The sequence below is a fragment of the Homarus americanus genome, unplaced genomic scaffold (genome assembly GCF_018991925.1).
Source record: "Homarus americanus isolate GMGI-L3 unplaced genomic scaffold, GMGI_Hamer_2.0 scaffold39155, whole genome shotgun sequence".
Lineage (NCBI taxonomy): Eukaryota > Metazoa > Arthropoda > Malacostraca > Decapoda > Nephropidae > Homarus > Homarus americanus.
In genome coordinates this window covers 298380-310407 of record NW_024737042.1, presented here as the reverse complement: position 1 = coordinate 310407, position 12028 = coordinate 298380, and the positions used below count along the sequence as shown (strand labels likewise).

At 35.7% G+C, this 12028-nt stretch overlaps 1 protein-coding gene across 12 annotated transcripts in view; it reads left to right on the top strand.

The window, feature by feature from the left end:
* LOC121872551 (ATP-dependent 6-phosphofructokinase-like) overlaps nt 1-12028 on the top strand; it is an 86803-nt gene that overhangs the window by 11008 nt on the left and 63767 nt on the right. For 9 of the 12 annotated variants that reach the window (XM_042375339.1, XM_042375343.1, XM_042375348.1 and 6 more), the window contains 4 exons: nt 584-652; nt 5961-6066; nt 8020-8145; nt 11453-11470. In XM_042375339.1, the coding sequence (XP_042231273.1) occupies nt 584-652; nt 5961-6066; nt 8020-8145; nt 11453-11470 (319 nt within the window). The remainder of the gene's footprint in view (nt 1-583; nt 653-5960; nt 6067-8019; nt 8146-11452; nt 11471-12028) is intronic. The other 3 variants (XM_042375346.1, XM_042375340.1, XM_042375349.1) reach the window with 1 other exon arrangement.

Genomic DNA, 12028 nt, shown 5'->3' with positions numbered 1-12028 from the left:
ATACCACAGGTATCCAGTTTATATTGTGTTGAGTAAAATGACATTGCATTTAGATAACAAAGTACACTATTAGCTTGATGAAATGGTGAAAACCTTATCCAGTAGCTATCTATACAAAAATGGTTAGACTTCCTGGTTGTGAACTGGATGCCCGCTTTGGAGTTCTCCTTTACTCTCATGGAACCCATGAGAGTTTTCATCGTGCAATATGATGTAGGTTTTATTGTGATTTGAAATACTGAATTATTAATTTTAATTTTTTTTTTTTTTTTGATACTTTTGATAAAATTTATTAAATTTGCAGTTGCATTTGCATGGCCTGTTACCTAAAATATATGGGTTAAAGAGAGGTAGGCATTTTTACTTTTAGTGATGAAATGTCACTACATACAGAATTTTGATAAAGAAGACACTAAAGCTCTGCATGTCTTGTGTTATGGTTAAACAATATTCAGATTAAATTTTGCTATTAATTTTGCTAATGAAAGCTGCAATTAGAACCCTTGCTTTTTATTGTTTATTTACTGTATTTACTTTATTGTACTATAATACTTTTTAATACTTTTCCCTGGACCTTTTACAGAGCCTGTTCAAGAGGCATAGGCACGAGGCTCCGGCATACATCCCTTATTCTTTCCAAAAGCAAAAGTTGGTAAGTTGAGTACAGTGTTCTTCCAGCAAAGATGCCATTAAGGAACTGGGTCGAGATTTTAGCACATATTGACCCTTTCATGAGTAAAAATAATAGATCCTGCTCAATATGCTGATTCTTAGTTGTGCTTTGGCAGTTCATGATGTTCAAAGTTCTTTTCACTAGTAGTATCTGAATAAATTCAAAAGGGTATAAAAGTTAGTCCCTCAAATTGTTTGTACAAAAAATAACAAAAGGAAAATGTATTTTTATAGGTAAAATTCTATTTATTACAAGTAAAGGTACAGTAGTCATTCCAAAAAGTACTGTAATTACCAGTAGTTACAAGTAAATTACTTTTTGTAATTGATTACAGATACTTCTTTACATTCCTACCACTAATAGTGATCATGCTGAATTGAGTATAAGTGATCCCACTGTTTAAAAAAGATAAGTCACAATTACTTGACCATGTACAGTCACCCACAAGTATTCATATACACTGACACACTTACTGCGCCCTCCCTCCCTCCCTCCCTTCCTTCCTTCACCTCCCAACCCATTAAGTGTTACGATTGATTGGATTGATCTGTGTGGCACTGGATGGTAAATAAAAACAATAGTCAGAATTTGGTAATGCTGAAACATTTTTATAAATAATGGTTATATACTGCCATGCAAGAAAATGACTTGCAGTGTTTCGTAACATCTCAAATGCTTCGAATCCCCAGAGAAACATCAGTAACAGCTATAATGTACTACCATAAGCACCTGGAGTCATATCCAGTACGTACAGCGATATCCCAGTCCAATTTCCACTGATGCGAAAATTCATGAAAAATCGAGTACCGTACAGTAATTCCGATTGACACTTGAAATTTTGGCATGTCATTCTGGTAGGGCCTCCTCTCTCATGGTGATTCATCTTCAGTTAGCTAATTGCAACTGTCCATAGCGTAACACTCGTCAAAGCCTAATGAAGTTACTGTACCTGTTCCTTTGCAAAATAATACCTGTGTTAAATATTTAATTAAATTTGAGTAATACCCGGTACATATAAAATAACATATAAATTAACTTGTAATATGAATTTTTCAGTATAAGGGGTATTTTCCTTCATTAAGGGCAATGGTGGATGAGTATGTAGGGGTGGATCCAGGAATATCGGCTAGCCCACCTAGCTGGAGGGGGTTTGGAGAAATTTGTTTACATCTGACCAGAATCATTGGCATTTTGAGGACATGAGCACTTGATATTAGGAGATATTCTGAGGTCAATAGTAATTACATTTTACTAACCAAAAATTTCTGAGTACAATACTGCATTAAAGAAAAGGTATTGGAATTTTCTGATGAAAAGAGGGTCTCTCGATCCCCCTGTATCCACCCCTGGGATGACACTAGCCCTTATCGTAGCCTCACTTTTCTTAATCGTGCAAATTGAGGATTCATTTCCCCCCATGGCGGGTCACACTGATGTTACACTCACCACGAGCTAGTCTATAGAACACTTCAACTTTCTTTTCTAGAGTCATTATGTTCCTCGTTCTCTTCACTTTTTTCTCACCTTTATCACTAACACTCAATGCATGCTTAGGGGCTATAGTTAAAGGCAAAATTCAATGTTTATGGTAGAAAATATGTAATAAAATATCCAGTGTACAGAGCGGTAAAATACGTTTGCAAGGTACGAGATCACAACACTGAGAGAGCTGGACACTGTGCCGATGAATATATTGTAACACGGGATATGAGGCCTTGCTGAACCACGTTGACTCAAAATACAATGCCATGGTTGGTGAGGAACTATTGTAATACCTTCTGTGGATAGAATAAATGTCTGAGCTATCTGTATAGGTGATGAAAAGTATTGTGAAATGTTTTATAAGTGTCAATATGAGTATTTATAAACTGTTTATTTGTTAATATGATATTTCACTTGTTCAAACTTGTAAACATCACGTGTGTGAAGTGAGTAATAAATTCCCCCCTCTGTGGATACTATAAACATCTGTGTTATCTGTTATAGTGTTGTGAAGTGCTTTATAAGTGTCTATACGAGTTTTTATGATAATTCACATCTGTGTATCTACCACCACACCGAGAGGCAGGATTTATTTTATTAATACAGGTTGACTATCAAAAATCCGGCAACCTCGGGACCTGAGGAGTGCCGGATTTTCGAAAATGCCGGAAAACTGATGGTTATATTTGCTGTATAAGTTTAACAGAAAATGACTACCTGTACAGTCCTTTAAACAAAGAAAATTAAACACTAAATGAAAAGCAAATGAAATTTTATTATACTGTATATGCTGTATACAGTATATTTAACAGAAAATTACTACCTGTACAGTCCTTTAAAAAAAAAGAAAATTAAACACTAAATGAAAAGCAAATGAAATTTTATTATACTGTATATGCTGTATACAGTATATTTAACAGAAAATTACTACCTGTACAGTCCTTTAAAAAAAAAAAAAAAAATTAAACACTAAATGAAAAGCAAATGAAATTTTAATGTTTACCAGGCTAAACAGCAGATGGGCTGTCAGGATTATCATCTTTATCACTGACAGTGACAACATCCTCAGCAACAGGAACAGCTTCAACTTGTCTTGAAGTTGATGGCAGTGGATTATCAAGTGTGGACACCGCTGTTGCTTCTTCCTGCTTCCTAGCTATTTTCTTGAATATATCGGGCAATGTCTGTTGCTTCATATACTTGGGTCTTTCTCTAATAAGTTTATCTTGGAGCAAGAAAACATTCATGATTTCTTGTTCACTTACAAAACTTCGTTGCTCTAGTCCAGCCAGCAGTTCAGTTGTCAATGTAATTAACCTGTCAATAGAGATTCTGTCTCTCACATCTTCCTCATCTTCTTCACTGCTTTCATCTTCATCACTACCTGTACAGGCATTTCTCTCCGGACTTTTAACCATATCTACAATTTCAGAATCGGTGTAATGATGAACTGTAGGCACATTATCATCAACATCCAACCATTCTGTTAAAACATCTTTATTTATCCTTGATGAAAGCTCCTTGGCATCAGGATTAGTTACATCTTTGACATAAGCAAGAAGTTCATGTATAAGGTGCTTTTCTTTGGAAACCCTAAACCCTGCAAAATCATAGGCTCTAGCTGCATCCTTGTCTGCTGAATGTTTTTCACCACATACTGCACAAAAATGTAAGCCATGTCGCGACTTGAAACGTTGCAGCCAACCTTCTGTATAGTCACACTTGTGTTGCAATCCCAGCTCTTCATGAAACACTTTGGCTTGTTCCTTTAATAAATCGCCAGAAATTTCCACACATTCACTTACACGAAGATTAAACCAGGTTATGAGAACTTGGTCTAGTTCTGCACTTTTTCCCTCCGACATTGACTTCCTTACAAACATTTTCCTTTTTGATCCACTGTCAGAAAAGAACTTTAACAGTTTTTCTTTCTGTTTTTTAATATCATACACTGTTGAAGAGCTGATGCTGTATGTTTCACAAATGGTTCGCACAGACACGCCGCTATCAAGTTTTTTAAGCACTTCCACTTTCTCTGTGATCGACAACGCACGATGTTTACGTTTTACGCCACCGCTTTTCTTTGCTGAATCCATGATGGGGCTATACAGCAGCAATTAAATGATAAAATCAGAAGGAATAAGCATGAATGCTTGTTAGCAGGTGCAAGCAAGACCCAACAGCTGATTCTGGAGTACAGCGCTATCAAAACATAAACGGCGCGTCCAGAAAACAATGGTGCGCCAAGGCAGGAAATTTGAAAATGCGCTCCGAAATCCATGCCGGAAAACTGAAGGTTCCGGTTTATCGATTGGCGGATTTTTGATAGTCAATCTGTATCGGTATTATATTACAAAGATGTATTATTGTACTGTACAGTATAGTACTGAATACTGCATTACACTCCGGTATGTATAACAGAACGGTACACAACGTGGGGATGGATTTTTTCTTCATAAATCGCTTACAGCCAAACCGTATGTGTGCAAAATTCTGAAACCACCATAACTTACCTAGACACTTATACTAACCAGTGGAATAATACTGTACTGTAATAAAGAAGAAAAATATGTAAAAATGTAAAAAACTATAAAGGGAGTGACCAATTTTGGAATATACAGTATACAGTACATATACAGTATATATATATTTTTTTGCCAAACTTTTTACTGGATTGCTCACGATTGCTCATTCGGTTTTATTATTTCAGCAATATAGTTTTTTTTTTTTTTTTTTACAATGCTTATTGTGTTTATTTTGGTTGTTTATTGGCTAAAATACAAGTGGACTGTATTGAAAACTGTAATGCATGAATTGCCTCACCAAATTATTTCCTTTATCATTTTTTCTGGTTTCATTGTAATCAATTGTATGAAGAATAGGCTGTATCTGTAGTTGGTTTTATAAAAAAAAAATTAACCAGTTGCCAAAAAATCTATCTTGAGGGAAAAAGGTACAGTGTGGCTCTTCTGTGCAAGAAAGTCACAACTAGCTCATGCGTGGGAGGAGTTGCTATAAATAAAGCGGTGCCTGAGTGTGTTAAAAGTGGCATCTCCATAGTGTAAGGATTAGGGGAGATAGTCTAATCACTTGTGTACAGGGTCCCACTCTGCTGAATAAAATGTTGTAAGTGGCATCTCTGTAGTGAAGGGGTAAACATCCTGGCTATGTAATCTCCAGTCTGCACAACTGGGAATTCCCAGCTAATTAGCCACTTCCAGTTCAATTAAATGGTGAAGACCATCCAACCTGGTGGATAAGATAGATTTTGGAAATTGACAGCCTCAGTACATGCCGATTCATTTAGAATCATTTGGGCCCAAGGAAATTTATATTTCCTCAAATAGAAGTCTAATACGTATACTGTATATAGTACCCATAAGCTGCTCCTTAAAGCACACACAAATTGCTCTTCAAGTTTTTTAAACATCAGTGACATTCCTAAAAATTAGCCAGATTTTTCTTATTTAAAAAAAAGGTTTTATATAAAACAATGTATAACTTCATCGAGATTCTAGTACAGTACTGTAAATGTATAAATTATGAATTTTTTTTCCATAAGGCTTGTTCTTAGGGTGCACTCCCCCTTCTCATGAACATTCCAATGACCCATAGGTAATCCATTTGAATATCTGTAGGCATTAACCACACCTTGGGCTTTAACTATGCTTTTTGAAACCGTAGGCATTGCCAATAGGGATACCCTATGTCCCATGTTCTTAAATATGGCCATCGGTGTTAAAGAGAAATTTGTTCCTTTAGTTTGGTTTATACAGGTAGTTTATTTTATTTACTGTATTTTCAGGAAGCTCAAGCAAGGCTCAACCAACCTGGAGTTTCAGTCAAGCCAAAAATTCCCCGTGGCCAGGTCAAGAGATACTTGAAGGAGTTTGCTGATGCAAAAGAAGCAGGTGAATGTTTAATATCTAACTCATCAAATTTCAGGAGAATATAGGCTTGGTGGTGTCTGTCCATTTGTCTGTGTGTTGAGAAAGGATTTTCATACATTAAAGTCTTATTGGATGTAATACAGCTAGGCATCACTCAAGTCATATACCGTACATACAGTAGTTGATACATAATATCTAAGTTTTGGTCCTGAAGCTTGCCGTATTGTCTTTGCCTAATACCTAGGATAAGCCATTCCATTGATGGTTCGAGTCCTATACTAAAAATTAATGTTTGTGCATCACAATATGGCATACCTTGTATAATGTTCTAGGTGCAGTCTATGGAAAATAGAGCCATAAGAAACAACATAACAAGGTTCCAGTGGTGATGTATTGGTGACGGTGCTATTTAATGCCTGTAAGTGATGCGAGGGCTTCACTGGGTAACAGTAATCATCATCATGGTATCAGTAATGGCACTAATAACAATAATGAATGAATGATTGTATTAAAACATTTATAGATAGAAAGAATAATTTTTAATGATGATGAACATAAAAAGGATATACAATACAGTCTCTCCTTGACTTAAGACGGGGTTCCGTTCCGACGACCAGGTCGTAAGTCAAATTGATCGTAAGTCGAAAAGGCGAAAATAATACTTAGAAATTCTAAAATGGGTGTCTTTTTTCTTCTCGGCACCACGAGAACTCTCACTTTTACGCTTGCCAGCCATTTTAAAGGGAATTACAAACGGAAATTTTGTCAGTACACAGTGTGATCACTAACGTCGGTACTAGAAAATACGTAATTTGAAAAATATTTTATATGGCCCAGGCAGTCGTATGTCCGGGTTGTCGTAAGTCGAGGAGTACCTGCACAGTAAAACCCCAGTTATCTGGAGTCTGGGTAACTGGCAGATTCAGCTAACCAGCACCAAAATGAAATAATAATAATAAACTTTCCTCCAAAATAAGCTAAAATTGTAAGTTTGAATACTACGCACAAAGGATGAGCTGCCATATTTATTGCTATGATAATCAGTAAAATCAATACATAGCATATAATAAAATACAATAGCATATATTTCATGTGAAAAAAAATAGCTCCCCACTGTTTTCAGTAGTTTGCATTATTCAATCGATTGTTCATACCTGAAGCTGGCAGATGCCTGTCCCACTAGAGGTCACAACTTAAGGTTGAAGAAGCCACAATTTCAGAAAACTTTCAGGACACTTTTTTTGGAGTACGAGTTTCTAAACTCTTGGAAAAATCGGCCAGTGTGTGTTGTGACGGCACCAAGTGTGAGCTCACTCAAGACCAGACTTGACTAACATTGGCGCAGGTATAGATACATTCTGAAATTAGTCCGTGCCCAGTACAGTACTTGCCAACAAACAGTGCATAACAGAGACGTGACTGACCACCCAAGCAGCTAACAGGTCGATCAGTGGTGAAAAGGATAAAGTATAGTTACAGTATGTACTGTTTAAGATTGGGGTCATCAGCAGTTTATTTTAAGCAAAATCCTGTACCTACTTGGAGCCTTACTGGCTATGCATTGTGTAATATAGGTCAAGTTGGATGATCTCATAATTTTTAACCATCTGGAACTTTCTATTGCTGTTGAAGTAAAGGATATGAGGTACCCAGTAGAATTAGCTGTTTCTTCAGTTTTTTATTAAAACTTTTTAAATGTGATACAAACATTTTGGAAATACTGTATAGTTTATGTGCATATTGTTATACCCTGTATAGGCAATATTGGCAGATTTTTTCTCGACTTGTATTGGCTTTGAAACCTAGATATAGGGCTTTATATTTTACTTACAAAGGCAAAGCATAGTCTTCCTCTAAGGTTAGAATAATATGCCATGTCTTATACATTCTGGTACACTGTATATATTGTTAAAGATGTATTATAAGTATTTTGCCTTGCATTATTTTATAACGGCCAATGTAAATTTTTTTTAGGACGGTTTGCACACCTTCCCCCAGAGCAACTTGCAAAACTTGAGGAAGAGGTCACGACAGCAGCAACAGATGCTGATAAGTCAAAAGATCTTGAGGAGTTTCTGAGGGCTGTCCGGGAGGATCAAGGTAAGAATGGATATTTGGGGAAATAGATGAAAGAGATTAGATAAGGGGAAGATGGGGAGCTCTAGATACTACAGGTAGAAATAGGCAATAGAAATTATTCTAGATCAGGACTTCCTAAACAAGGAGTCGCAACCCCATTTGGAGTCCTGTTCATTTTTGGAGATGCCTGGCATCCTTCCAACTTATACAAAAACTTTGAATATACAGCTATTGTACAAAAATTAAATAAGGGAATAATTTATGGTGCAGCACTACCATATATTGAAATTGTAATATCGAATGACGCTATATCAAGGGTCTACTGTATAAACATCTGTTATGAGATTCAGTGCTCTACAAAGAGAAGACCAGACATTCAAAACAGCAATCTTTTGTTGAAGTCTTCACCAGGGTAACTGAAAAGATGAATGAGGAGGAGACTAAGACCAAGGTGAAGGACATGGTCCTCCCAGTAACTACACTACAGCCCCTTGCTTTAAAAGTACCTTATTTGGAAATTACATACCACATTTCCTGGCCAATAAGATGCGATTTTTTTCCCTTAAAAATTTTCCTCAAAATCACCCTGCATCTTATAAATTGAAGGTCAAATTTAAGGAAGGAAGTTTCGTTCTAAGCATGAAATTCATAGGTATCAAATACTGTACAGTCTCCAAATGACCAAGAAATATAACACAAGCTTATACTATGCTTCAAGAATGAGAATCTAATTATAGAATTGAAATTGGTATGATGATTAGCTTATAAATATTACTGGGCCTTATTTCCAATACTTGTGCAACATTATCCTTCTTACCGTTCAGTCCCGATTGTTTTGGTAAACCAATGCCATCTACAGGTAAGGGGATCAACTACCGTGTTGTTATATCTTGAAGGTACCGGTATTGCCGTACAATGTAAAAAAAATGCAAATTTAAATAAAAAAAATTGATGCATAGCATATCATTAAATACAATAGCACATATTTTATGTTAAAAAAATAGCTCCTTCCGCATTCAAACCATCCTTTGGGAGATACAACACAGTTCAGCTAAGCCGGGTACAGTATTTACTCAGCTGACTCGGAAATGTGTGTAGTTGCTGCAGCATTGCGCTGTGTGTATGCAATGATGTCACATTGCGGGAGGGAGAGCGCGGCTGGATGGCGAGTTGATGACACAGTTACAGCCCACTGCCTCTACGCACATATACACCCGTGTTCTTCATTTTTCTTATTTTATATTTTTACAAGTGATATCTCCGTTAGCCGGAACAGTTGGTGCAAAGCACTTCCGGGAATGAGAGATTTCCTGGTAAGAAGATGACTCTCAAAGCCGGAAAAAATCCCTCATCCCTGAAATTTTCTGGGTAATGGAAATATGTTCTCTGAAGTTCCAGAAATTGTGCATTACATCATCTCTTGAACTTGGAAAAATATCCTTCATTTTCCGGGTACCAGAAATTTTTTCTAGGAATTTCCGAAAAAATGCGCCTGATTTTCATCTCAAACCGGAAAATTCCGGCTTTGGGAACGATTTTCAGAGAAAATTTCAATTCCAGCTATCGGAGAATTCCGGTTTAGAGGGTTTCCGGCTAATGGAGATATTACTTATATTTTCTTTACTTCTAAGCTGCATTAAAATATTGTAATGATTTTTCCTCAAGTGAATTAATGCTAAACGAGGGGGTACCTGTACTGTCTAAAGCCACGTAGTATTGTACTTTTGCTATTAAGCTTTCAAAAAAAAATTTCCCAAAATAACTCTGATTATATTAGGATGCATTTTAATGGCTGAAGCATCTTATGGGCCAGGAAATACAGTACATTTTGGTAAATATTGTACAGATGTACAGTCACAGTCAAAAGTAATCATCCACTCCACCACCTGACCCCTGCACTTGGCCATGTCCTTTCTGCACGGTAAGTCACATGGGATGGAGAGATGAAATGGCTGGTTTGGGGAGTGGGTGTGGGAGGGTGCTATGTGATGCAAATTGCTCATCAGAGAGGGAGGGGATTGAAGAAAACAGGGAAATTCATTAAAGGAAGGAAGGAAGGAAGGGAGGGAAGGATGGATGTAAGTTTTTTTCTCACTATACTGTACTGTGTTTAATATTTTATGTACAGTACTATAGTCAAGGCCAACTATTTCTAAAATCTAGAACATTCCCAAATCTTTTTTGTTTCCGGTCCCAAGCTCGCCTAACCACAGAAGTACAATGTGTGCTATTCCGGGTGAAACCAAATTTTGTTTTTCAATAAGTTTTCAATGGTAGTAGTTTCAGATAAAATGGAAGAAATCATAAAACTTGTACCAAATACACTACCTGAAAATGAATACATTTTAGTATGACCCAATATCGTAGTGCGTACCATCAGTAATCATGCTCTTCCCATCCCCAAATTATGGAAACCTAAAAATTAATGATCATGGAAGTTAAATGCTTCAGGACTTACTCTACATTATAACACTCTTTTTGGGAAATGAAAGATGTGAAGTGTGAATTTTGGGATTGTGCATTGAAATGTTTGGGAAACCCTGGTCTAGATCATAAAGTAATAGACTAGGAGCTTGTATTATAAGAAAGAATATACTGTACAGAAAAATGCCAAAAAAAAAAATAACTATAACAAGGAAGGTGAAGGAAAATTTTCAGAAGAGAAACTTTAGTATGGACTTAGTGGCAGAACTAATGGAGGTTGTCCTCTCCTACACGGACGACTCTTATATTGGGTTACATTCACTCCACAGTGCGTATTGGTTTTCATATTTCCCACTCTTCATTATCTCTGTGATTTTTATATTTAAATTCTTATTCTTTATTTTTTTTTCCTCTCTTACTTGCCTGTCTGTCCTTCTAGTAACTGCAAATATTTCCAGCAACTTTGTTGTGACATTGATAAAGTATCAGACAGTAGTACAGTACTGCCTATTTCTGTCCTTCAGTCGAAAGTTTTATAAAATTTTTATACTCACTCAATGATACTTTGTAATGAATATTGCCCTTGTCAATCTTTCACTCTTGATAAGTATATAGATTTCTTGTTTAGAATTTGCTCTTTTTTGGTAAATGTAAACTAAGGATGTACATCTTTTAAAGTGATAAAACAATTACCAGAGGTCATTAGACTCAGAAGTAGTTCAGTGAAGTTTTAAGTACTGTTCCAGTACAATGTTGGACTAGATTTAATTTAGATATACAGTATTGGCATCAGAATTAATGTGTTTTTCTATAATATATTCAAATTTTAAAACATTTGTTGTAAATTACTGCAATTTTTCATTTTAAAAACTTGCTTCTTTTTACATACATGCTTGGTGCAAAGACTTCGAAGCAAGCATAAGTAAGCAGATTTCAGTAACAATATCTTTAAAAGTAATAATGATTCACCATTAACTAAAGAATAATGTGTAGGTCATAGCCATTCCTCAGTTGTAATAAACACAATTTATTGTTAAAATAACAGGTCAAAACAGACCGTTTAATTAATTTTTTATCAGGATGGAAAGTTTTTCTGGTTTTAACTATACTACAGTGTACCTGTATACAGTACTCTCTTTAATTTATTATATTGAATATAATGGCTAGTACTTACAGTAAATGGCACTAATAAAGCAACTAAATATTTGTAATCATAAAGCATTGTTGCTCTAATTTTTATAATTTCTTAATTATAAATTGAATTTGATATTTTCTTGTAAGTAACATTATATTGAGCACTCTAACATTATATTAAACTTTAAAAATAACCATACTTAATGACACAGCTTTAGGCACAAGTTTATGGTTTGCACTGTTGATGCAGTTTCTATAAGCATGTTTACACTGCCTCTCTCTGAGAGTTTGAACTTTATCCAAATTCTTGTTTAGTTTCTTTTTGTATTATGCAGTGATTCTCTTA